The sequence below is a fragment of the Cyprinodon variegatus genome, unplaced genomic scaffold (genome assembly GCF_000732505.1).
Source record: "Cyprinodon variegatus isolate N-32 unplaced genomic scaffold, C_variegatus-1.0 Scaffold1327, whole genome shotgun sequence".
NCBI lineage: Eukaryota > Metazoa > Chordata > Actinopteri > Cyprinodontiformes > Cyprinodontidae > Cyprinodon > Cyprinodon variegatus.
In genome coordinates this window covers 147,625-175,609 of record NW_015151780.1, presented here as the reverse complement: position 1 = coordinate 175,609, position 27,985 = coordinate 147,625, and the positions used below count along the sequence as shown (strand labels likewise).

The window sequence follows — 27,985 nt, the reverse complement described above, 5'->3', positions numbered from 1 at the left end:
ATAGCATGGTCTAGCTCAGGTATGTTGCCATTTTTTTTGCCATTTGTTGTTAACCTTAAATCGTTCTGTGAGCCACCTCTGATTTCAAGTGGCACCCCTCCTACTGGCAAATTCTTAGCAGCCGTCAGAGGAACACCCCTCCCTTGATGCTTCTTATCTCTTCCTCCTGGGCATCTTACTGTCTTACTGACTCTTATTTTTTTATTTTTATTTTTTTTACTTATATACTCTTCTGATGTTTTCTTTCAAAATAGTGCATCTATATGTGACCCACTGCAATCCACGTTTTACATTGAAGCTGCAGCAGCTGTTTTTTTTTTTGTCGTTAAAACTCACCTGGTTTATAGACTCAAAATATTCTCTCATCATGTCCTTAGATTCCAAATATAAAACGGATTACAAATGCGGACTCCAGTCAGAAACTTTACGTTTCACTTAAGAGGAAAAAACTAATTTATAAATCAAAACGTAGACTTAAAAACACTTTAAACTCAACTCAGAGTTGGGGTTTCAGCTTTAAAACTAATATAAAAAGTAAGATAAAAGTAGTGAAGGATGATTTCAAGAAAGGATTCTTGTTCACTCTCAGCTGCCGCACTAATGGAAAGTTGTCATCATTGTATAAAAGAGTTTTTTGTAAGATGAGGTGTTATTGTATTGAAGGACTTTAGGTCATACAGTTAACTTATCTCTGACGTATTTATCTCTTGCTTTTGAATTGGCATCATTACAAAATTACTCCTTCAAAATGATAAACTTCCCCCTTTTATCTTTCTCTAAATCAAACCTTAATTTTTTTTTAGATTATTATTTCCAAAAAGGAAAAAATAAAACTCTTTAAAAACTTTTAAACACAGTTTTAACTAGCATTTCTCTAAATAATCTTCTGAAAAAAGCTTTGAAAGTCTATTTACTTTATAGCATTAACATTGTTCTTAGATTTGCTATGGTAAATATTAAGGAGGGATCATTTCTTAAGTTATTGGCATCTGTAATCAGAGACTTGACTCGAATTTGTCCCTAGAAACCTCTAGAAAATTTTATTTTGAGAACATCTGTGTGTTCTAGCACTAACATCTGCAGCATTTCAACACATTTCTTGGCATTAATAGTGCTGGTTGGGGACATTAACATACTTCGTCTGGCATTAATGATTAACTGCTTTGTTAAATGATTTATTTGGATCATGACGACAAATTTGAAGTGAAAAAAATAAAAGAATAGATGATTTCCTGAGGAACAGGGTCAGCAAATACTGACAAGCAACGATTTAAGTATTAGATTTATTCTAATTTAACTGTAACTGTGTTAGTTTGCCATCTTTGGTGCACTGTTTTAGCTCTTTTCACTAACTTGTACTGCAGCTAAGGTGTGTGACAGAATAGTGATATGAAAAAGTGAGGTAAATGCAGGTGTGCAGGGGTGAGTGCCATGCAGACTGAAGGTACAGACTAGGTACAGTCCAACAAAGTCTGAGGCTATGCTCCCGCTGTCCTCTCAGCTCCACCTAGACCTAAATATTTCAGCAGCTGCTATCACTTTAATGGATTTGTTTGTCCTTTGGGTTGCTATGGTCACTGGTAAATTTTCCACCTGCCAGCAAGAACCTCGGCAGAGGAATTGAGAGATTTTTATCCTTCTCATTTCTTTTACTATTCATTTTTTGATGGCAAAAACTTAAATTAATGGCTATTTAATTGTGTTCAAAAAGATCAGATAGTTTAGTTTTTTTAGCCACATTTAAGCAATACCAGCAACACTTTTACAGCACAGAACATGACCTTTATTTTGGCTTTGATTCTATTCTCAGCTACTTAGATGTGGATCAATCTACTCCTGTCTCTAAAGTCGAATCTATCTCACATCTAAGATGGATCTATAGGTGTTCTTTAGGATTTGTTTTTGAATTTAAAACAATACTTTGCCCCAAAAAGACACACATATATTAAAAATCCACTGCAAGCTTAAAAAAGAGCAGACTTGGACTCAAATCCTCTCTCTGTGGTTAACAGTACCTGATTTTCACAGCTAAGGGGAAGATTATTCATAATAATAATGTGAAATGGTTTCATGAGGTTGATCCCATCATCCTTGACACTGGAAAAGGGACTTTTTGGTCCTGTAAATATTAAATATTTTATTTTTAATTTACTGCAAATTAGCATGTAAGTCCTTAAACTTTAAAAACAACTTTTATTTATTGTTAGAGTACTTAGAATTTATTAATAAATCTATAACCATCAAAAGACAATTACATTGAATCAATCTTAGCACATACTGTAGTATTAACAAAACAATTGAAAATAAGTTTTCAATTTAAAATAAGAAAGTAAAATGTACTTGAATATTAGCAGGAAGGTTCTGGGTTCGATTCTCGGCCTGGGGTCTTCCTGCATTGAGTTTGCGTTGTCTCCCTGAGCATGTGTGGGTTCTCTCCGGGTACCCCGGCTTACTCCCACAGTCCAAAAAGATGATTGTTAAATTAATTGGCTTCTCTAGATTCTCCTTGTGTGTGCATAGTTGCATGTCTCTGTGTTTCCCTGTGACAGTCTGGCGACCTGTCCTGGGTGTACCGCGCCTCTCGCCCGTAGACAGCTGGAGATAGGCACCAACCACCCCATGATCCTGATGGAATAAGCAGGAGAAGATGCATGGATGTTTACTTGTTTGACTTAATCAGCAAATCCATAGAAACTGTCTGAATACGACCAGAGTACTTGTGGTGTAATCATAAGAAATTATTGCTATTTACAGCCGGGTCCTGATTTGCATAGGTGCAAGCTAATATACAGACTGTCTGTATGGTTTAAAACATTTTTTCCCCCCTCTAAATTGACATAAAAGTTTTGTAATGTTTTAATGTTTTGTTGAGATGTATTCAATAATTTGTATATATTGAAAAAAAGCAGCATAAAGTAGAGATTTAGATTAGTTAAGTAAAATTTACTTAATTATTATATAAAAATAAAGCAAAAAAAAAAAGATTACTTTTTACTAAAAGTAAAAAATCTGAGTTGATTAAAATTTACTAGCAAAAAAAACTACATCTGTTGTTAAGAGAAATTTGGTTGTAAAATTTGCTTGAGTTTGTTTGTTAAATCAGGTCTTCTTAGTAATAAAATCAACTTAGATTCTATTGAGTGAAATTTACTATGTGGAAAAAATGTAGCTAGCTTTTTCTAAGTAAATGGTGTTCAATTTTTTTCAGTGCAGGTTAATTCTTGTTTAACAAGAAAGCTGATCTTCCTTCATGAGAAAAGGGTGTGTCATAGCCTTCAGCTGTTTTTCCCTCACCACACCTTCATGAAACCATTTGGGATGGCAGACAATGCCAGAAACCAGATCAGGAAAAACTAAACAAAAAGCACAAAGGCCTTCCAGGTGATCATTTCTTTCATTTCACAATGTTGACTCTCCATCAGTCTGGATTCTCTTTACTCTTTTAATCTTTTCAAACTTAATTCCATGTACCGTGTTTACTCTGGGAGTGTTGCTTATTGTACAATGCCACAATGAACAGTGCTCCTCTCCACTCAGCAGATCTGCAGAAGTCTCTGTGTGGGGTTGAGTAAATATTCATTACTACTTCTGCAGCTATTTGCAGCCTGTAGGGTGAGAAAGTGTTTGACACATTTTGTTAAAAACCTGATTGCCTGCTAAAACCATTATCCGTCTGTTATTCTGTTAGTGTGAATATTGATTTTCCATTAGTAGAAACATCACACAGCAGCAGTGAGAAAAGGAGTGACGCTTCTGATTATTGTCACCTTGTGTTCAGTGGATGTAATTCACACCCAGTCTGGTCTTTAAGGGCTTTAACATGGATCTTTATAGAGCCTTAAAACACCTTTCATTCCCTGTCATATTTGCATTTTTCCCTCTCTGGATTTTTAATTAATGGGATTTTTAAATGTTCTTATAAGCAAAGGAATCTTAGAGGGTTCCTGTTTATGTGCAACTCTATAAGTGTTTAATTCTTCTATTCAAATGATGAAAACTAGAAATTAATCTAATGATTAATCACCAACCAGCAGCTGTCCTATGTAGTGTAACAGCTGGAACAATCCCACTGATAACTGGAATAAGATCCCATATGAAGGAGTAGGCAGACGGTTTTTCTCACTGACTGTCGGCCTCCTCTGATTATTGCCAAGTCTGTAAAGATGTGTAAAAAAACAAAAAAACCTCCTTAAAACCAGTTTAAGAATCATTCATTCAGCACAAAGTGAAATAATAATCTGTTGTTTTAACAAATTCCTGATGTTACAATTCCAGACCCTCTCATTAGTTTCTAGAAAAATAATTGTAAAAGAAGCTTTTTTAACTTGCACATTATTTTTAAAGTTGATCAGACTCTGGAAACTTTTACTTCCTTACTTTCAGAAATCATAACTTATTAGTTTAGTTAATTGCTGAAATGAACTGATTTGAACAGAACTGAATATACAATAAAGTAGATGACCGTCTCTATTATCCAGTCTTAAAAAATGAAAAAATACTGGAGAGGCAACATTTCGATTAAGGGACGTGTGTGTTAAATCTCATTAATCCTGTGATAGCTGCAGAATAAAAAGTTACTCAGCATCGTTTAAGTTTAATATATGAAAAAGCCCCTAATTCAGGCTCGCATATGAATATAGTGGATGATATATGTATATGTTCCTCTTTGTGATGCCAGCTAAATCTTATGCAGTATGGCACCATGAAGCCTGATTTATAACATCCTTTTTTGATAAAAGTCAAAGCCCAGGTTACTTGATCAGATTGTTTTTTTGTTTTTTGTTTTTGTAACACAAACTCCAGTTTGTGGAAAATGTCCAGAATCTCTCTGGAGCTATAGAAGGTTGCTTGTGCTAAGTACTAGCTATGGTAAAGTTATATGATAAACCTTTATAATGACCTTGTTGGCAGCGCGATGAAAACCAGAACTTTTTAGTTGGTGCGTGTATTTCTGTCGAAGAGCAGTTTAGCAGTTAATCCCAATGCTGACAAAAAACCAAAACAATAACTTTTAATAAAAGCCTGAAAAATGTATAACAGAAAAGGATATAAATTTGTTTCTATTGTTTTCAGCAGTTTCTTGGTACCAATGGTCGGTGATGCAGCACAATCCAATATTTTTCCGTTTGCAGATGACAGAAGGTTGGATCTCAAAGTGCAAATAAGAACAGCTGATGTATGTTTGTCATCCTTGTGGCCTTTCCTTCAGATCTTTGTTTGGCCATAAATAGAAAGTCTTCACCAGATTCTAGTGCTATTTTAGGCTCTGTGTGTTTAAACCGATCTGCTCATCTGGTAAATGTAGCCTTTGGTGATTTTTTTTACTGCAGAAATGAGATCTTGAAACATGCTGTCGCTCATGGGGAGGGAAAAAAAAATGCAAGTTTGGTCCCCAACAAGACATAAAACCAACCCCTGGGAGTGATGACTCGTCTCTGACTCCCACACACGCATGCAGCACCACCTCCCTCCATCTGTCTCCCTCTCACTCTCTGTTTGCACAATGTCACACTTTTAGCCAGGGCAGGATGCTTTCCAAAAAAAACAATTTTTTTTTGTTGCCATTGAAGGTGCAACATAATTATAGATCCTTTATAGATCTAGCCTTCTGCTGCTGGAACGGGTGGCTGTTATTTTCTTAAGGATTCAGGTTAATGGTTCTTGGAAAAAACATGTCATCACAGCATTCATTAGAAAAGAAACTAGAACTATGTTTTCTGCAGGAAAATATTCACATTTCTTACTAGGACTTAAACCTGTGAACAATCCTGCATACATTTTTGTCTGTCCTCCTCTTCTGGACACTTTCTCTCAGGCTGTTTTTACTTTTTAATCCCTCCCATGATTTTCCCTTCCCCTCCCACCTTCTAACCACCTCCTCTCCATCTCCATCTAGGCAGCTCTTACTCATAAAGATCCCTTCCCACCATGCCTCCGCTCTCCTTCATTCGTCTCCATATCTCATTGTTGTCTTAACAGGACAAAAATGGCATCCTGGCTGGTCTAGCGATGTGTTCCTGTTAAAGAGAGCTGAAAGGAAAAAGAGGTAAGAGACGCACAGTTATTCACGCTCTCACAGCCTTCCTACATTCCTTGTCCAGGATCCAGCCAGCAGAGCCTCAGCGCTAACTGAAAGCAGATGGTAGAAGTTTGTACCTTGTTAGAGTAACTTCTGTGGATGATTGGACCTCTCTGTAGTTCTAGGGTGAAGTCAGTGTGCAGCAGGAGGGATGAGCTGTGATTCGCTCCTAATTTAAGGCTAAAACCCAGAGGCTGTAATTTGGCATTGAGTTGTGCAGCTGCAGCATGTCGTACTGTTGGTGAGGCTTCATTCTGCTCCTTGGAGACTGACTGCTTACTGTTGTTTTTTTTATTTATTTCAGCTCACAGCAGAGGTCAGACGTTTGCATCCATTTATCATGGAAATTAATAGTTAGCTCCAAACTTTTGATGATTTCTTTCAACTGTTGTTTTGTTTTTTAGTGTGGAGAATCAGATTTTTCACATATCTGGTCAAATATACATGCTCTTTACCTGTGTTTTTTTTTTTTTATGTCCCTTTGTAAGTCCCACCTCAACCACAAACAGTTGTTATCATTTTGAAACAAATTTTGTTTGGCAACAATTTTAATTCAGCAAGTAAGTGAGATTATTTTTGCAGTGTAGGAGCTTGACGTTAACCTATTTTAGCTATTCCCAAACCAGTTTTGACGCATCTTTGAGATCATTGTCATACTTGAATGTCTAAATGTGTCCAAGTCTCATTATCGTTTTACCCAAATAGTCAGCCTGTGTTTGACAAAAATGATTTAGTATGTTCAGGAGCAACTAGGTGATCATAAACAGCGGATTTGAGCTCATGTGTGCAAACTTCACTGAATGTTGGAGCCTGTGTATGATTTAAACTATCTGTTGATAAAGAAACACACAATAGTGTAAACCATAAACAATTTATTTGAGCTTTATGTTGAATATTCATAAATTAATGAAATATTTTGCACCCTTAAAAGCCCCAAAAGAATGTGAAAGTAGGATAAGCAGTTGATGCAATCTAGAAACTGCAACTGCCTACTACAAAATGTTGTTTATTGTCATTACTGACTGAAATTGTAAAGGTCTATCACTATATCTCGATTAGTGATGAGATACTGGGTGTTATTTATTCAAGGAAAGCTTATTCATGTAGTAGATTTCAAGGGCAAGATAATTCAAAGTGATTTCATAAAAAATCTGGGTATGCAGAGTAGATTAGAGACAGCGGTTGATACACTAACAAGTCTGTCATTTGTTTTGCTGCTAAGCCACCTAATAACGTACATTTTTAAAGTCTATTTTCCGACATACGGAGTCCTTTAGAACTTTAGAGCTGGAAGTGATGTGCTCCACTTGCTTAGTTTAAGTAAGGAAGCAGGCAACAGCAGTTTGGATCAACTTCAACTGTCTGATTGAGCAGTTCTGAAGTGCAGTTCTTACCAGACACATAAGTTCATAAAAAGCATTAAAACTAATATCATGCTGATCAGTAAAGAGGTTCTACGTTAACTTTGTTTAATGTTTGTTTAACTTTTGCTTGGAAAAAAAAAAGGATCATCGTGATATATATATATATATATATATATATATATATATATATATATATATATATATATATATATATATATATATATATATATATATAGGTAAGACGAGCAATGTTCTAAAAAACACTAAAAAACAGTTCATAGAGATCCATATTAAAAAAAGATTTGGTTTGATTATGTCCAGGAGGACCAGCATTCTTTAAAAAACTCTGAAGGAAACTGAATTTATGTACATCAGAAACATTAAGTAAAGACGATTTTCTTGAGTTTGTACACGTGTGTGGGAATCCACATTTCTGCAGGTTTTTTACGTTTGTCCTATATGGACCTTGATGTCATGCAGAAAAACACTTGAGTGTGTGTGTTATGCTGCGTTCAAACCACAGGCGGTGATTTCCACGAGCCCCGCAGTGAGTTTTCCGCTTTTCATTTCAGAAGATGCACACTTTTTACATCCTGGACCACATCATCTAATAGGAGGAGCTTCAGCTGCATGAAGCTGACACTCCACTGAATGCTTATTGCTTCTTTATTCCAGTTTTGTGCATTTTAAAGGGTCATTTGGAAAAATAGATAAAGATCATATGTGCTGCTGTTGTATCAGAGATATTAAAAAAATTTTTTTTAGGTCACCCAATTATCCGCCCATTAAGCTCTGAATTGAATCAAAATTATCTAGCCTACTTTTTAAGTGCTACTTCATTTGTGCAGGTAAAACTGTCATTTGTGCTGATTTGGTTTTAAGGTGGAATTATTTTGAATGAATTTGTTTAATTTCGATTTTGAATTTTGATTTTGTTGTTAAATATTGATTTTCTTTTAAAAAGGAACTTAAGTTGACATTTACTCAACTGTTTGAGCCAACAAAGTTGGTTCAAAAAAAGCTGTTTTTCTTTTTTGGCTCATGTTTTAATCCAGACAGATTCCTAAAAGGAACTATCTCTGGTCCTGGACAGCATGAACTGTAAGCCCCACCCCCAAACATTTTCCCCTATCAGAAATGCTACTTAATTCCTATATACAGAAGATTAAAAATGGTTTGTGCACAATTCTCCAGAGCACCGTTTTACTTATCAGTCGTAGATAATATGTAACACTAGCAAAAAGTAACACACAGCTATGAGCTGCTAATGAAGCAATATTCCATCCATCCATCCATCCATCCATCCATCCATCCATCCATCCATCCATCCATCCATCCATCCATCCATCCATCCATCCATCAAGCCATCTACCCATTCATCCATCCATTCTTCCACCCATNTCCATCCATCCATCCATCCATCCATCCATCCATCCATCCATCCATCCATCCATCCATCCATCCATCCATCCATCCATCCATCCATCTTCTCCAGCTTATTCCATCAGGGTCACAGTGGGGCTGGTGCCTATCTCCAGCAGTCTACGGACGAGAGGCGGGGTACAGCCTGGACAGGTCACCTGTCTATCGCAGAGCAACACAGAGACATACAACCATGCACATATAGACTCGCATAATCTAGAGCAATTAACCTGACAATCATGTATTTGTCCTGTGGGAGTACCCAGTGAGAATCCACACATGGGTGGAGAGAACATGCAAAGTCCATGCCGAAAGATCTTGCGCTGGGAATCGAACCTTCCGGCTGCAAGGCAATAGTGCTACAAACTGCACCACTGTGCAGCACTAAAGTAATTAATTTTGATATCAACTGTTTATGAGGTCAGTTATAAAGCAAATTAGCTGTCACTGAGCTGACATGTTTTTATGGTCAAAGATTAGCTGCAATAATTAACAGATACAGAAAATGGAATGATGATGTTCACACAGGCAACTTTTGGAAATATTGTCAAAATTATCACCACAAAACTTTGCTTGAGTCTTGGTGTTTTGGATTCTAGTGGACTAACATTTAGAAAACATTTTTTTTTTGCCTCGGTTCATGTGTTTTTTTTTTTTCTTCTTCAAACTAGCTTTTCAGAGAGAAGGATAATTTTTTTCTGATTATATTTCTTAAACTGGAACAGTCACTAGAATTCTCACCCCAGAAATGGTTCTTATCTTACATTTGTTAATATTAACCCTTGACACCACAAGGTTATGTATTTAACTAAGCAGTCCAGGTTGCTGTTCTGGTTAATCATTTTAGATATTAATGGTGGAACTATGACACCTATGGCTGATTTATACTCAGAAACAGGTCATCTGTGTGTGTGTCGCAGTTAACGCAGATATGCCCCCGCCCCTTCTGGAGACACTCTGGTGCACCTCCCCAAAATTGTAGGTGACTGCAGACAGTGCTGCAGACAGGAGGCCTCTGATTGGTTAAATCTACATCCTCTCTTTACTATGCATATTTCCTGTTTGGTACCTTACTGGCTTGTTTTGTTTGTATGAACGCCATTGTGGAAAACAACTTGTGAAGATGGACCAGCTAGAAGAGCGGGGTGCGCAAGAATGCTGGGACACTTTTCCCACCTGGATCCCTGCTCTTTTTCGCCCTCATGTCCCTCTGTTGTTGCACAAAGTTGCCCCCACTTCCTCAAAGCCTCAGGGGTATCTAGATCCACAGCTAGTTTGTGATTGTCCCTCTTACGTGGTGGCAAAATTGGGCATACATCAAAAATGTCTGCGTCATACCAGCGACAAGCTCACTGCAACACACTGCTGTGGGAGTATAACCAGCCCTTTAGAAGTCAAAGATACATTCTGTGTGACATTTGAGGGATTAAAGTGTCAGGGTTGGGTTGTGGTTTAGAGCAGGCATCCCCAACCTCGGTCCTCGAGGCCCACTGTCCGGCAGGTTTTAGAGGTTTCCCTGCTTTAGCACAGCTGATAATGATTGCAGTAGACCAAAAGTCCTGTAATCAGCTTTCAATTAAAATCAGCTGTGCTAAAGCAGGGAAACCTCTAAAACCTGCAGGACAGGGGGTCTGATGGACCGAGGTTGGGGATGCCTGGTTTAGAGGACCCAAATGCAGAGGTAGAGTGGCTGAGGTGATATCTGCAGTTTAATTGGTGAAAACAGTAAACAAAGGCAGGAATCCAAAATCCAACTTAAAATGTAACACAAACCATAACCATGGAGACATCAGGGGAAAACAATCAGCAACAGCGAAGGGGAACCAGCGATGACAGAACCAGCGACTACAGAGGAACCAACAAGGAGTGACAGGAGAGGGAGTATATATAGCTGACTGAGACAAAGGCAGGGCTAACGAGCTGATAAGGAGCAGGTGTGAGTGGAGACAACGAGGAAACCAAGGGAAAAGGAACAAACACAAGAGGGCAACAGAGGACAACAACAGAAAAACCTGAGAACTAAAATAAATGTAAGAACTCGAAGTAGGAAATAAACCAATAAAACAAATGGATCAAAGTAAAACAGAAAGTAAGGCCGTGACATAAAGGACTGATTATAGCTAAGATGCATTTAGTCTGTGATGCGTAACACATCATTTCAAATGTCCGTGTTGATATTTGCAAAGATTCAATGTAGGAAAATTTAATATTCAAACAGTAGATAAACCACATCCTGATTCCCTTTCTCCTGAAGATCAGGTCTGTTCCTTAAACAGTTAAATCCCTGGGTATAATTCTAGCTGCATAGTAACAGACATGTTACTGTTTTAGAAAGCATTCTGGTCCTTCCGTTCCTGTAGTGTGTTGTTTCAGCATCAGTCTTTCCAGTGATGTTCCATCTAAGGGAAACATTAAATTAGTTCTTTTCTTAGGGGAAAACGTGGCAACTTCCAGATTTCTTTGGTTGCTGGTCTGCATGCTGCTTATATCCTGAGGAGTGTCTGCTTACCGTCGGTGTCAAAATTGTCTCTGTAATGACAATGATGTCAGAGGGCCGGCAGGAATCCCCTGTGAGCCTCAGAAGTATTGCAAAAACAATTTGACAGTTTGGTGTGAAGTCCAGAGAGCAGCAAGCAGGGAAGACAAATTTCTTTCTCCCTCTATTGAGTCATCTCACTGTGTTATTGTTCTCTTTCATGCATGCCTGTCATAGCTGTTGTCCAGCCATGCGATTAAGAGGGAGCGCAGTCTGCAGAGCTTAATATAGTCTATAATGTATACTATTCTGGGGTTTAATTAAACAACATTTTAGATTCATTGTGTGATGATGCCATCTGTGTTTTTTTTTTGTCGTTCCCAGGTTCTTCGATTATTTTTTCCTTTCCTGCGGTTATGAAGGCTCCCAGTCGGCACTCAGGAATGTCCTCCGTCTTTATTGTGTGATATGACTAAACCCACGTGATCTGGACGCCATGATGGCCTCAATGGTTGCCAATGGAAACAAAGATGGGAAGTCTCTGGTCTTAAAAGGGGTGGACCCCGAGACATGCATGATTGTGTTTAAGAACCACTGGGCTCAGGTAAGGCAGCAACAGGAGCTTGTTCTTAACATTTTAGGAGATACGCGTCTGTAGTTTAAAAGGGCATTCAGTTAGTTCACTTACATTAAAAAATTAACTCATTTGTTATTGGTTCATGACAATATAAGATTGAGATCAATACAGCTTAGAGTCAATTAAGGTTTTACGTTCTCAGAAAGCAGGAAAACGATGAAACAATAATAAAGGATCAGATTTTATACCATGCTTTTTCCATCCACTCAACCTTTCACTATTATGCTTTGTATTAACAATTGGAACTGCCAGTTTATTTAGGAGTAACCTTTATGGGACTTATTTGTCTTTATTAGCATTGATCATGATGAGTAGCTGAAATGCACATTTGAAGTGTGTCATCAGTCTCTATTTTTTGCTATTTATACCTTGGATTACTGAAATAAATAGTTTTTGATTTAAACTCGATCTAAATTGTTTAAACTCACCAGTACATCCTTGAAATAAATGTGAGTTTACATTCATTTAAACTGTAGGCCTAAAGTTTTTTTCTTTAACCTCCCCCCAAAAATTGCATAATTGTAATTAATAAATATAAATATGGTTATTAATTATTCTGTAAGAATAGTGCAAATTCCTATCAGGATCAGCGTTTAACAGTTTCCTCCCTCCTGTCCCATTTTCCCCCTTTAAACCAAGCTTCCATATAAAAAAGGCCTAACTTCTGCCTTGAGGCTCTGAAAGTAAAAGTGACCTCAGTAAACTTGAGTGTGGTGAGGGCTGCTGGAATCTTGGCAGCGTGGAGCAGTTTGCCTCAGACTCTTGGCTCTTTAAAGCAGCATGTGTCCATGTTTACCCCTATGGGACCAGAAAGCCTGCTAATTCAGAGCTGCTCTGCTCACGCTGACATGTGTGATGATGGGTAGACGGTACAGAGATACAAGAGTCCAGTAGGTTCTAACAGTGCTGATTAACTATGTGGTTTTATTTTAGTCTAATTCAACATTTCTTTACCTACAATATGTGCTGTGTCTGGCTGCGTGACATTGTGCAAAAGAATAAATGCCTTTTTCTGGTAGGGTGTAGCTTTTATTAACGCTTCCTGGGATTACTGTTTATTGGAAAAGTTTAATCTGGTACGAGTAACTTTAACTGATTCTGACTTGTCTTTAACAAATACAATGAACATCAGGCAAAACATTTTTTTCCTTCTGGTGAAAATGAGCAGTTTGTGATCTATAGTGGAGATGTTAAATATGGTTTTATTATTTTCAAGACAGAGAATACATGTAAAAATGTTATTGTTGAATATATTTTTCTAGTTAATTGATCTTATCAATAGACTGAAAACTAATTGATGAAAACGAATTTTTCCTAAAAGCATCAATTTTGTCAAGAGCGTCTTACCTTAACAAGTGGCAGATTTTTTTCATATGCTGATTTAAAAATAAAGAAGCAAATGTGTAAGCTGTGTTAAATAAAATGGCAGGTTTTTTTTCTGCGCTTTGTTTAGTTGGAAATCTCCCATTGAATCTGTTAAGGGTGGGAAGGGGGGACGTAAAGCAGAACCTTTCAGAGTATTGGACAAAGAGACATCTATTGCCGCCTACCAAAGTTTGGTTTTAGCCAATCAGGGTAACAAATAGAATAGCAGCAGACGCCATAAGAATCCTGAAATAGTTGTGCTTTTCCCCCCTTGTTTGCCCACTTTAAAAGATTAAATTGTGGATTCTGACAAATGTGATAGCGACAGCTACATGTACATCCTCCTGCACTGCCATGTTTGTTTGGCTATGCTGTGGGCTCACCAGCTCTTGCTTTCCTCAAAGCTTTATGGGCCGCTTTAAAACCAAAATGCTCCAAGATGATTGGCCCACCCGTTTCAGGTCAGACTAGAACAATTTAAGCTGGAGCTGCACAATATGATTCCAGTGCACAAATAATAGAAGTTAGTTTGTATAATAGGATTTTATAGTTGCACATCTTAAAATACATATATCTGTAAAATATTCCAAAACAAGTACCCGTTATCTTTCTAAATAGGTTAATAATTACACGAAATCAGAGATTTGGTAAAACATGGAGAAGTTGATGCAGTGTGGAGTGAATATCCTTTAAATAAAATACAGTAAAAAAACCAAAATACATGAAGTATGGTCTCTCTTTCTGAGGATTGTTTGGCTGTAAAATGGGATTAATTTCTTTATGGATTAATTTCTTTGAATGAAAACTTCAGTCGGCCATCTTCCATCTTACAATGCATGAGTGAGATGCTCGCCAGGTGGGTTAGTGGACATACGCACCCAAGGTTCACAAGAGGAGATAACTGTTAAAAGACCATTTTGAAACTCTAGTGAAGGTGAAACCATATGAACAGCTTTAAATGCAGCTTGATCCTGAATAAAAACATGTAGCCTGTTGTCAGGTAAAGGTTATCAGAGACTGGCGGCTGCTCAGTCCCTCCTTTTGTAAGAAGGAAGCTATTAACATAATTTAATACCTGCAGGGTCTTTATTCCTGTAGTTTGTTCATCGATAGCCTGATAAAATTGTCCTTTACTTTTAGCTAAAATGTTTAGAAATCAGATTAACACGTCTCTTTAAATATTGACCTTGTTCCTCAGCAACTGTATCAACTTGTTTGAACCCTGATTGGGTTTATCCTCATTTGCTGTGATTGTATCTGCAGCTCTCCTGCCTAAGCCCAACTTGTTGTATTTGTTTTGCCGAGCTTAATGCTTCCAACAACCTTTTACAGCAAAGTGTAAATATGTGGTCAGTTTGTCACCTGATCCCTCCTAAACATGATCAATACCTGTTGAGTTGAACCTTACAAAATCTACAAAAGTTGACACAACTTTAGGCTTCGTGTTTTAGTGATGCCTAAAAAAAAACACACACATTGGCTTTGCTGTTTGCAGTAAACCAGATTTTATATTTTCTTGTTTATTTTGCATGTTTAGATTTAGTTTTTGTTTTCTTTTCCACATTCAGCTTAAAGGAGTTAAAACAAATACCTAGTAAATAAGTTTTGCACGGAAAGGCATCTTAAAAAGAATATTTAAAAATATTTTGACGTTTAATTTAGGATTTTTATCCTCTTACATACATTACTACACTGTTGCATGATCCAGTTAGGAGAGAGAAGGCAGCAATTTGACACCAGCACCACGTGAGGAACCTCCCGTTCCACATACTGTTGTGCCAACACCCAGAGTTCATCCATATGAAAAACTAGTCCAGAGACTCCAGATGAAAACTCAGGCCAGTTTAACCAAGTCACACCTACTTTTCTATTCCATTTTCAGAAGTGTTTTAACTTTCTGTTAAAAAAACTCCTCTGAAAAGTTTAGGAAACGCAGGCAAAATGCAATTATACTTCTATCATATAGGAGAGTGGAGGAGGAAAATGGATGAGATGGTATTGTCAAAGAAAAAAGGAGGATTATTGGGGTGAAAAGGATACAAAATGATCTCTAATCAGTACCGTAATTTTTCAGATGTAGGCATGTAGAGATAAAGTCCAACGGATGAAAGAAGGGACGGTGGGGGGTTTCATGTTTCATTTCTGAACCAGCTTCCTAATTTCTGTTGTAAACTTAAGTTAACCAGTTTAGAAAATGTATTAAATGTTAACCTGTTCTACTTGCTGTAGTATCATCCACTCTAAAAAAGACTTCAGAACTATTGGACCTCAAACCTCTTCTAATTCTTAGAAAATAAATACAGGATTAAAAAGAGGTTTTCTTTCAGATCTCCTATCTGTTAATGTTACAAGTTAATGACATCGTTTTCATCCTCTTTTTAAAATAATAATAATGCTGACCTGCTTATTTCTAGCCAAAGCAGCGATGAGCAGAAACAAACACATGTACCCTTTAGTTGAAGTAGATGTTTGCAAACTCTAGTCCTCTCCTGGCAGATAGATGAAGTAGGAAGAGCCAGAATGAAGCTGAGCGTTAAAGTTCAAACCACAGAGTCCATCAGGCCCATCAGACCACGGCTGGGATTACAAACTCTTTCCTAGTTTCCAGTAGCCATGCCCAGTTCTCTCAAACACAACCAGCCATTGTCATGGCAGCAATGTCAGGCTGGGGACACTGGGCCTATTATCAGGACTCTGGTTTCTACACATGGGAGAGTCTGCAAGCAACAAAAGTCAGTTTTATTCTGTGTCAGCTAGTTCAGTTTATTTGTTTACGCCTGCTTCCAGCAGACAGATGGCCGTCAGACAGAAGAGAAAAGTTTAGCTACTTTATGTCTCATTGCTGACTTACCCAATTAATGCAGAATTACCTCATGTGTAATAACTTATTTCTCCAAATTTAAGCAAATATCATTTTTCCTCCTTGTTACACATAATCATACAGTAGATTTTTTTTTAATTATGAGCTTATGCAGAAAAAAATGCTTAAAGAGAAGAGTAAAAATAAACACTGTTTCAGTTCCAGGGCAAAAATAACTGCTAGTCGACATGAAAGTGGCTGATAAGTTTACCTGCAAATAAATAAAATCATCTTCTGGTCTTGATTTAAAAAATCATGAGTCTAATATACTTCTTTTTGTTGGCAGTTATAGTTGTTGTTGCATAAAAGTTCTCAAACATGTTCCACCAACGACATGTTTCTCCTTCTAGGTTGTGAAGATCCTTGAAAAGCATGATCCACTGCGTAGCAGCTCCACCCTGCCCTCCCTCATCAGCCTCAGCGGTGGAGCTAGTGGAGGCTCTCGCTTTGGCCCGATCCCAGGAGATGAAGCCAGCGCCGTGCAGAACTACGTGGAGCACATGCTTCTCCTGCTGATGGAGGAGGAGAGCGGTCCGGATGGGGCGATGGGTCCTATCCTGGAGTTCGTGGTGATGGAGAACGTGATGGAGCGCCTGTTTGTGTGGAGCCTGCGCAGAGAGTTCACAGATGACATGAAACTGGAGCAGCTGAAGATGTACGAGATGCTGGTGGGCCAGTCGCGCCAGCCTCTGCTCCATCACAAGCCCATCCTGCGGCCGCTGATGATGCTGTTGTCCTCCTGTTCGGGCACGGGGGGGCCCGGCGTCGAGGCGGAGCTGGTGCTGCTGCTCCACCAGTTGTGCTGCGTTCTAGCAAAGGACCCTTCCATCCTGGAGCTGTTTTTCCACACAAGTGAGGATCAGGGGGCCACCAACTTCCTCATCTTCTCCCTCCTCATCCCCTTCATTCACAGGGAGGGCAGCGTGGGCCAGCAGGCGAGGGACGCCCTGTTGCTCATCATGTCGTTGTCTGCTGAGAATGAGAGGGTGGCCAAACATGTTGCAGAGAACACCTACTTCTGTCCGGTGAGTCTCAGACCAAACATTCTATCCTTCTTAATTTTGTCCGCAAAAAGGTTTAAAATTCCTCTTCAATTCAGCTTTTATATTTCGAAAAGAAATAATCCATGCTGTTCATATTTATTCAAATATGAGAGTCCCTCGGTGTAGTAATTTGTTACATTGTCAGATTGATTCATTGACCTACTCAAAAAGTTGAAAACACAATCTTGCGTTGATTGTTGCAAATGCCTGACTTTTATAAGATTACAGCTCATCTAAAAAGTAATTCCACATGAATAGAGCTTTTCATCCAGAGCTGCAGGCCTTGCAGTGAAAGAAAGAATTGGATAAAATGCCAGTTAAACAAAACAAAGTATTTCAGATAGCTTGCAGAGGGGACCTCAGGAGAATAAGCATACTGAGATCAGGTATAGCACAATAACAAGTTAAAGTGTAGACAATGATGACTGATTCCCAATCAGTTTTAATCAACAGGTTGTTAGATTTATCAGCAAGCATTTTAGCTAATACTTAATTTGATCATCTTTGGTCTTTCACACCTTCTGAGTTTAAATGTCTTTTTCATTAAGTCTATATAAACTGAAATAGGATTGTTTTATAGCTAATAAACTATCTACAGGATGTAAATGTGCAAAATCATCAGTCAAGATTAATGTACAAATCTCCCATAGAAGACACTGAAGGCAGTTAATAGTAATTAGAGAAAAGCTGTGAGGAGGTCACCAGCTACACTAAAGAGCTGCTGGTGTTTCTATTAAGGGTTTACTGTGGTGAACATGTGACAGCAGTCTCCATTTGTCTGGGCTGAGGTAAAGAAAAAAATATAGGCAGGGATAGAACCTCAGGAAAAAGATGCTTTGGTTCTGATGAAGCTGATACTGAAAACTGTTAGGTCACAATTTAATGAAGCACGTCATGTTTGTTACAGAAACAGCACAGCACTTAATCAAAAGACGTGAAGCTTAATCGGTCTGATGGGTTACTTTTCATCAAGTCAATCTTTTTTTTTTATTGGGTGAAATTATGAATAATAAAGAATACCACATATTTTATATATTTTGAGTAATTTACCTGGAGGTTGAAGAAGGAAGATTTCTTGCAGTAGCGAGAGACAAGTCAACAAATCAATATGTGAATTACGGACGGACGGATGGATGTTCTGTTGTCTTTAAAAGCACATGTGCATGATAATAATGTATTTTTTGAACAAAAACCAAGAATTAAACACACCGTCATGTAATCTTGGATTTTAGATTCTTCTTTTTTAACATTGTGTCACGTCTCTTAGGTGCTGGCCACAGGGCTGAGTGGCCTCTACTCATCTCTTCCAACCAAGCTGGAGGTTCCCAGCGAGGAGTGGCACTGTTTGCACAAGGAGGAGTGGCTTCGGTTGCCGTCCCTGGTCCAGTTTCTAAACTCACTGGAATTCTGCAATGCTGTGATTCAGGTGAGGCCGTGTGCCTTTTTTTTTTTGAATAAAGGACTAAGTCCCCACAAAGACTAACTATGGAGCCTTGGTGTTACTGTTCAACTCCACATTCATTTAAAAATGTGCATTGATTGAACGCGGTACAAATGCCATATGTAAACTATAGATGAATTATGAAAAACCTAAAGACCCAATAGTCAGCCAGATACTGAGTGTGGTCAAAAGGATTAGTGAAAGTTTGTAAAAGGATGGGAAATGCTGGGAGAAAGACTAACGGCAAACTGGGGCGGAGCTGATGTGGTCTTATAGCTGGTGTTTAACAGGCAAGAAGCTGACTGACTGGATGATGGCAGACAATCTGGAACAGTCCAGAATGCCTATGAGGAGCCAGCAAGGACAGGGCAGTACAGGAGTTCACACTGACACTTGGAATTATCTTCATTCAGGAAAGGAGGATGTGATATACTGGCAGGTAGAAATAGGCTGAGTAACAGCTGAGAGCCATGAGGGTGATTGGGAGACAGGCAGGTGCATCCACTTTCATTAGTTATCATTAGAACAGAATTCAAGAAGACAAAGGCATAAATGAACACAGAGAATTGATTTCCCTGGTTTCTAAAGATGTCCCTGATTCACTCTGAGAAATCAAAATCTGTGAGAAGTAATCCAAATCCTCAAACAGTCCACCCAGCGGTGCACAGGGTCTAAATCAGGTCCTCCTGGTGTCCTAAGAAAAGCAAAGGAACTCGATATTCCAGTGTTATACTGCAACTCTTCCTGACTGCAGGCCTCTCTAACATTGCTACTGTTTCCAGGTCGCCCATCAAAGCATCAGAGACCAGTTGGTGGCTTATATTTATAATGGTTTCCTTGTACCAGTCCTTGCACCAGCACTGCACAAGGTTTGTTCTTGTCTTTCTTCTCACTCGTAATCACACTCTAGTAGCAAATGATAACAAATCAGTTGGGTTACCTCTAATCATGTGTATGTTTATAGTGATCATTTGTGTTGTGCCAAATGTATTTGATAGCATGATGCTGCCACCCTTATTACTAAACATGAATTCACTATTAAATTGGCTTTTAAAGTAATTTGGTTGAGATGGATTTCATTTCATTCTCCAAACAGATGCATGTTTTTATCTTTAAGTTTTTGTGCCCCACAGGTTTGTTGTTCTGAGAGGATCTGGTGCTAAGATTAAAAGAAAATAAATACATTTTTCAAACCTCTAAAGATAAAAGTATTCCGTCTTTAGCTTTTTGTCTTGATCTAAGCTTCACAGTTACATACAGAGTCCCAGCTGACTGATTTCTACCCCTATGAAGCTCACTTTAGAGGAGGTGATGACCACTACGGCCTACCTCGACCTTTTCCTGAGGAGCGTGACTGAGCCGGCCCTGCTGCAAACTCTGCTCTCGTTCATCCTGCTCCACCAACATGAGGGAGTCTATATTTTGGATACACTGGTCAGCCGCATCAACACTCCTTTCCAGGTACAGGATGAAACCCAGTCATTCACGGACATGTTTTCTCATTTTTCTTAGGAATATGCACGTTTTATTTACACAGCTTAACCCTTAAGCCAGAGGCTTGTGTTATGGATTGGAAAATGTCTCTAGGACCTGTAGGTGTGGTCATTATTGTTTGACAGAATAATTTTGAGAAGAAAAAATATAATACTGCTTTTTGTACAGCAAAACTTCTTTTATTTCTGTACGATAAAATAGTTTTTGTCTTATCCTAATATAATTTTTTTTCTCTTAATGGATGCCTCCAGCTGGGAACTGTGTCACTCGCACTTTTTCGTACTCTGATCGGCCTCTACTGCGAGGATGTGATGCTGCAGCTTGTACTAAAGTAAGTGGCCCCTGTGCTGACTTGGCCATTTCTGGAGCTTCAGTTGATTTATGACATGATGAGCTTCTCCTGCCATGATTATCTCTCTCCTCTCATTGCATCCTTCTCGGCCGCCCATTGGTTTCCATGACACGTCTTTCCGTCTCCCCTCTGCAGGTACCTGATCCCCTGCAATCACATGATGCTGAGTCAGAGACGAGTGGTGAGGGAGAGGGACTTCTATTCAGCATCGGCAGCCAAGATTCTGGCGCTGACGCCGTCCTGCTGCTCCCCTGATCGCAGCCCCCCACCCCTGCGGCAGCTGGACTCCATCCTTTTTTCCAAGCGTGTCGAAACTCCAAAGAACTCCAGCAACACAGGTAATTCAGGGGTATACTGATATTTACACCCATTATAAAAAGACACAACCTCTCTTTCTCTCTGTCTGAGATTAAATCAGACTAAATTCTTTGTGTTTATGGTCAATTACATCTAAAGTCATGTTTCCTAATTTACAAAATGCCAGAAAAGTGAACAAAATAGTTTGTTAGAACTTTGGCCAACTTCTGTTAATTCAAGGTTTAATTGAACATTTGTTAAAAAATAAGTTGTAGCAGTTTTGCCCTTTTATTGAAGTAAAACTGTGAGGATGTGTCGCGTGTGACTGTTCATCTGTGGAGCTTGGCTTCTCTAAATACCTGTGGGCCGAATTCAGTCACAGCAGCACTTTGTCTGTGGGGGACTGGTGGCCTAATGGTTAGGGCCTTACGCTTGCGTCCTGGAGGTCCGGAGTTCTAGCTCCACTCCCACAGACTGTCACTTTGTGTACCTGCTCCACGGGCTCCGCACAATGGCAGGCCACTTCTCCCCAATGCGATGGGTTAAATGCAGAGAGTTTATTTCGTTGCTTTGTACTTGTGATAGTGTAATAAAAAGCACGTTGAATTCTATTTTGTAATCCAATGTATCTGGGCCCAATAAGACAAATCATGTCATAAAGATTCAACTCGATTAAATTCAGTTTATTTATATAGCACCAATTCACACACATGACATATCAAGGAACTTTACAGTTCACCAGATCATACAGTCAAATTGATTCAAAGTTTTCTATCTAAGGAAAACCAGTTGATTGCATCGACTCATTGACTCAAAAGGCAAACCCCCTACACTAAGCATGCTTTTAGTGACAGTGGAGAGGAAAAACTCCCTTTTAACAGGAAGAAACCTCCAGCAGAACCAGGCTCAGTGTGAGCGGCCATCTGCTGAGGCTGACTGGGGTTCAAGGAGACAGAAGGAGAGATGCAAACGGCAACTGTAAAAGGCGGCCCCGTCCAGGAAACACACAGCCAGGCAGATGCGCTCCGAGCCAGCTCCCATGTCTTGACCTTATGGTCTTCAAAATGCTTAAAAGGAGGAAACCTTCTGCTGAATTAAGTGTAATGGCTTTATTGGCTTCTTATGTTCATCTGGCAATGGAGAGAAGTGCTGTGCAAATGTTAATTACGGCAAGAATTTAGGCCAGAAATGTATGGACTAATTAAAGTCTAAAAATAATGCAAAATAAAATGCATCTTGTGGTAACAAGAGTCACAAAACTGAACCGGACTGCTCCAGACACAACAGAATCGCGCTCAACTGGTATTAGTTCATCAGTAGGGCTCGGCGCAGTTCACTTCTGGACAAAGCCCTGATTGTCTGTAAGCCCTGATTAGACTATTGCTAGTGGTATCCATTTCCGAAAAGCCGACTCTGTCAAGTAAATTCACCAAAGGCTGCTTTCTTCGCCTGACTCTCCGCAAACAACGAAATATCACAATTATTACCAAACTTCCTGAATGTTACAGGCACCGCCATTTTGATTTGCTTGATTATCTCAAGAAGGCAGTAGTACCATAAATCGTCTCTAGGAGGCGAGGAACCGTGCTAGCATGATGTGTAAACAGTCGTAAGGAACCAAGCTTGGCATCGTTAACTGGTCCAAGCTCAATTGAACTGATCCAAAACAATTTCTTTTTGTTTTACACTTGTGTTAACAAAATGACAAATAAAATCTGTCTAAGTCTAAGTATTGCTGCCATATGGCCCACTGCCACACCAATAGCATGGCCAACCGTAACACTTTTACTTCCGTTCAGTTCAGTTCAATTCAATTCAATTTACTTAACAGACTGCTGATGATGAAAATTTTGTTACTAATTCAAAAGCAGACTAAGAGAAGCGTTTAAGAAAAAACACCCCACATATCCTTTGTTTTTTGGTGAATCCAGGCTAAAAATGCTGGGCTACACAACCAAAAACATGGAGGATATTGTTCATCCTGCAAGATCCTTTCATGTCTCCAGTGATCCGAGTTCAGATACTTATCTGAAAAATCTGATTACTTGCTTTTATTCAAATATTGTCATATTAGTTGAACATAAAAAGTCATTAAATATTTATTTCTCTTTACCTGCTGAATCCATGCATCCTTTACACTTTTCGGATGCTCAGCACTCCCTCAGAATGTTTGTAGTTCATAAAATATGAATTTAAATAGGCCTGCCCAGCTGTATAGCTCTGCCACATGAACTCATTGTAAAGACAACACCAGGCAGTGTAAGCAAAAGGCCCTTTAATCCTTTATAAGCCTCTTTGTCGGTTTATATCCACTCCTCTGTGGTGGCATTGTGCATTACTTGAGCATGAAAGCTCTAAGAGAACCAAATGTGTTTTCTGCTTTGAAGACACATTCAAACAGCTTTTGTAGCTTTTAAACCAACTGCTGAGGGAATTCTACAAACAAATGTACCTCGTAATAACACCTTTTTAGCTAAATATTCGCAATGATACCAGTGGGCCATTAAGTGATTTGGAAATTAATTAAAGAAAAAAGAAAGGAATACTAAAAGAAAATATAGTTCTTCAGTGTCAAAGTAAGACGTGCGTGAAAACATGCGGTGCACTGTAAGGTGTTGATCTGCATTTAATTGGAACATGAGCATCTAACAGGGGTGATGGTGTGTATTATGAGGCTGAGACCTCCTGCTGTTTCGCAATATTAAATCACTTTACCTCCTGCTGCTAAATGTCAGACTCATTATTTCTGCTCTGTGGGAGTTCTGCGTTCAACATCAGATTTCATCATCTCCTGTCTGTCTTCATCAGACAAACACAGCAGCTTCTCTGAAGAAGACGATGGCTCAGGTAACTCCTGTACCATAGGCTCAGAGATCTACCTGGATGTCAGCTACCTTCATTACCTCTATGACGCCCGGCTCAGCATCAGCAGCTGCATGAAGGCCTGCCAGGTGTGGTCGGCACCGTATGATGGGGAGAACCCTCCTCCAGAGAAATACCAGCCGGGCGTACTGGAGGAGCCGACGCCAGACAGTCGCCAAACCCAGACGGCCTTCAAGAGAGTCCCACAGCTGCTGGGGCCACGTCCTCGCCCAAGTCAGCCGCCGAGTAAAGAACCACCCTCTATTGCCCAGCTCGAGCTGGAATGGGATGACACCTTTGATGCGTGTCCAGTTCAGGCTGGCGAAGTTCCTGTGGAACCGAAACCTCCTCAGCTGCCTTCTTCTGAGGCACCAAAACACATCCAGGAGATGAGAAGGTCTGCCATCATGCTGGTTAAAGGCTCCTACATCGAGGAAAATGACTTCCAGGATGACGTCCTGGTGTACGATCTGATTGCAAAGAAAGACGCCTCAGCGATGGAGCAGACATCAGCCAGACCCCGCGGCTCATCATCAGCTGAGGCTCAGCCAGAATCCACTGAGGTCCCACTGAAAAACGGGCTCAGTCTAACACTTCCCACCTCTATGGTGGCAGATAACGGAAAGAACAGCTTAAAGGCAAAGGTCAAAGGTCAGACAGACTGTAACGGCAACGTCCAAAACACGACCAGCACTAGTGATGATCTTTTATCTCAGTATGAGGAGCTGGTCCGTACTCTGGTCAGCCAAACAGCTGGAAAACAGGCAAAAACTGATGGAGAGGTGAGAAAGTCTGTCTCTATAGCAGTGGAAGAAGAGGAGGAGGAAGAGATGGACTTCACTTCCTTTACAGCTGAAACTCCTGATTCAGAGAAACTAGCGTCTCCATTTGGGTCCATTCAGAGGTCCCGTAGTGGGAGCTCTAAAGGAAGCTACACTTTGCCTTTTACAGGTGAGTTCAGGTGAATCTGCTCCCTGCAGCACCAAAAATCAAACATGATAGCAATGAATCTTCATCCTGCAGGTCCATTTATCAGCGTGCTGCTGTCTCGCCTGGAGAATATGCTCACCAACACGCTTCATGTCAACCTGCTGCTGACAGGGATCCTGGCTCAGCTGGCCGCTTACCCTCAGCCACTCCTCCGCTCCTTCCTCCTCAACACCAATCTGGTTTTTCAGCCGACTGTTCGATCACTTTACCAGGTGACCCAAACTTATTTCAGATAAAAAAAACATAACAGATAATACCTGTTTTTACCACATTTCCAAAGAGTTAAAACGCTGCAGATAGGAATTTAATGATTCTTTTTTTTTAAATAATTGTCCCCAGGTTCTCGCTATTGTAAAGAATCAGATAGAAGAGGCGGCTGCCTGCAGGAAGGACTTCCCTGAGCTTATTACTGTGGCACAACACTGGCTGCTGGCCAGAGAGGCCTCGTTCATCACAGCAGGTAAAAACACGCCTCAGTCTGAACCACCTTTCTTTTATTAAGGGTTGGCAGCACAGGTTAAAGATATCGTTATGTAAATTTTATTTCTATATCTTGTTGTTTTAAAAAAACAAAACAAAAATGAACATATCTTGTCCAACATGGCCAACCAAACTTAAAAAATATATTCAAATTTCTTTGTACTTCTAATTTTTTGTGTGATTAATCAATATTTTCCTGCATTTCTCCATCTTTAGTAAAATGATAATAATATAGCCTCATCTTTCACCTATCTGACTGCAAAAACAAATTCCCCCAATAGGGATGATCAAGTTTATCTTATCTCCATGTTGATAGTTGCAAGTTGTTATTTATATTAACATGCTTATTTATTTAACTCTTCAGGCAGTGGATCAGCCGAACGGTTTCCTCTTTTACCACCTCTGCTTAGACTGAGCTGGCTTAAAGTCATTTTCACTTCACATCTGTTTGCAAGTACCTGGTTCGATCCCCACAGCCTGCACTCTGGGTCCCTGAGCAAGACACTTAACCTCACACTGCTCTCCGGGCTCAGTGTGTGGAAACCCACTGCTCCCCAATGGATGCGTTAAATGCCGAGAGTTTATTTCTCCATTGTGAGATCAATAAAGTTCTTTAAAAAAAGATAGAACTGTTTATAGACTGAAGCTTATGTAGACAATAGAATGCAGTCAAAAAGCTCTATTTACCTCCCAAATTAAAATTCATTTAAAAATCTGATTAGGATTTAAACATAAAGTTTAATAATTAGATTAAATATTTGAGCCAAATTAAAGGTACAGCAGCGATTCAAACTGATGAACTGCACACAGTTGTTTTTTTTTAGAGATCTGAATAAACTCTGCTTTTTTTTAGCCTCCTCTTTCAGGCCCTCAAGCTTTTAATCCAATGTTTGAACCGGATCTTCTGTGGTTTCAAAGCATCAGAGCTTAATAAGTATAAAGACAAACCCTCAGAGTCTTTGTAGAAAGACAATAGATGGGAATTGCAAAGTGCTTGTTTTATTCTTTTTGTTTGCAACTTTTGCTTTTTTTTTTTTTTTTTTTTTTCAACTTTTTTTTTTTTTTTTTTTTTTTTTTTAGGGTGTCTGTGTTTTTTATTTTAATTTATTTAAAAAATGTAGTAAACAAAATGATCCTCCTTGAAACTTCAACCTGTTTGTGTTTTCTCTCTCTCAGATAAAAGCAGCAGCGGTCCCTCCAACCAACAGGAAGGAGGAAGGATCTTGAAGAACTCCCCTCCACCAAAGCCTAAAGCCATCTCTCTGGATCAGACGGAGGTCTTTGCTACGGTTCTCTTCTCAGAGTTCCTTAAAGAACTTGCTGCCATTGCACAGGAGCACTCCGTCCTGTCTTACATTCCTATGGAAGAATAGAAAACCTCTGGGATGAGTTCAGGAGGAATATTGGGTACTTTTTTCAGGTACTAATTAATGAACTGAAGGGTTTTCCCTTTTTATTTGAAAGAATTAAAAAATATTTATTTTTTTCTAACTAAAGAATCAACTTTGCTTGGTTGAACCTCATCACCTTGCCTTTGCAAAGCGTTTGTCAGACAAAATAGAGATCCAACCTTGGAGCAGATTTTCTTCATAGAGACATGCTGCAGCTCCTCTCACCAAAGACTTTTTATTTTTCTTTTCTTTACCCACAAACAATCAGTTGCTCTTTCCTAACCCATATGAATATCTTCTATAAGCAGCTCCAGTGATGCAGTGCTGCTCCGTGATTTCTATAAAAACACTCAGGTAGCCTTTCAGAAGTTGCCTTCAAGCATCAGGATAACATTGAATGTCGGTTTTTCATTATGTTTTCTGTTGATGACTGGCAGCAATACTGAAAGCCTAAAACAAACACGTCCAAGCTGACATTTTCAATCACAACTGTTACACACTTTAGTCACTACTGCCTTTAAAAGTGTGATTACAGAAAGCCTTTGTGTCTTTGCCAGAGGCAGTTCAGGAGTCTTTTAGCAACATCTCCTGTTGTTTGTTTAAACAAGTAGATTTGTCTAACTTTTTATGGGCTCTGCTTCTTTCTATTGTCTCCACCATCATTGTTGGCACCTCTCATAAAGAAATGTAAAAAAAAAAAAAAAAAGGAAATAAATGCATTTTAACTGAAAAAAAACTAAAATTTCACCCTTTTAATTTGATTTTTTTTTCAATTAGTAGAGAGAACAAATCCCATGGCATTCTTACCAGTTCATACTGATTTAAATTGTAAGTTGATCCGCTTTAGTTAATACTAGAACTAGCAATCCATGACCTCATGGTCTCCCTGTGGTTTCGTCTATTTGACTCAGATGCCCATTTGGTCTGGCTTCTCTTAAAAAAAAAATATTTGAAATAGGGTAACATACCATTCTTTGTTCATTCTGCACCATCCACTAAAAAATGTTGCACTACATGTGCTGTGCCTTATAAATTAACTATGAGTGGTCAATTTACTATTAGCTGAATTATTTAAAAAAAAACAGGATGAACTCCCTGGCCATGTTAGCCTCTGTAAGGTTTCAACATGCTGAGGTGAGGGAACTTTCCTCAGTGCAGACAGATCTTGTGCATAGCGTGGCTCAGATTAATCATTGCACATTTTGTTATCAGTCAGATTCTAAATTAGTCTTTAGGAGCCCAACTTACTGGGAGATCCCAGCAGATGTACATTTTACAGCATCAGATACGTAGAAAGGCTATGTTGGACTGTTAGAACTAGACCTCAAACTCAACATTAATTCTGACATTTTGAATTGAAAAAGCTTCCTGGATCGGAAGCGTAACATCTTCAGACTTGGAAACAAAGTCCATTGGATTGTTTTTTTTTTTT

At 39.1% G+C, this 27,985-nt stretch overlaps 1 protein-coding gene across 2 annotated transcripts; it reads left to right on the top strand.

The window, feature by feature from the left end:
- Positions 1-27,985, top strand: fam160a1 (family with sequence similarity 160 member A1). Of its 2 annotated transcripts, XM_015402263.1 has the most exons (13): positions 1-19; positions 5,980-6,046; positions 11,726-11,945; positions 16,554-17,228; positions 18,514-18,672; positions 19,470-19,556; positions 19,981-20,148; positions 20,433-20,512; positions 20,669-20,871; positions 23,639-24,643; positions 24,716-24,894; positions 25,022-25,142; positions 26,339-27,985. In XM_015402263.1, the coding sequence occupies exons 3-13, from the start codon at positions 11,838-11,840 to the stop codon at positions 26,533-26,535; spliced, it is 2,982 nt and encodes a 993-aa protein (XP_015257749.1). In that variant the 5' UTR covers positions 1-19; positions 5,980-6,046; positions 11,726-11,837; the 3' UTR covers positions 26,536-27,985. The 2 variants fall into 2 exon arrangements, with proteins under 2 accessions (XP_015257749.1, XP_015257748.1); XM_015402262.1 differs by lacking the exon at positions 1-19 and having other exon boundaries at positions 5,904-6,046.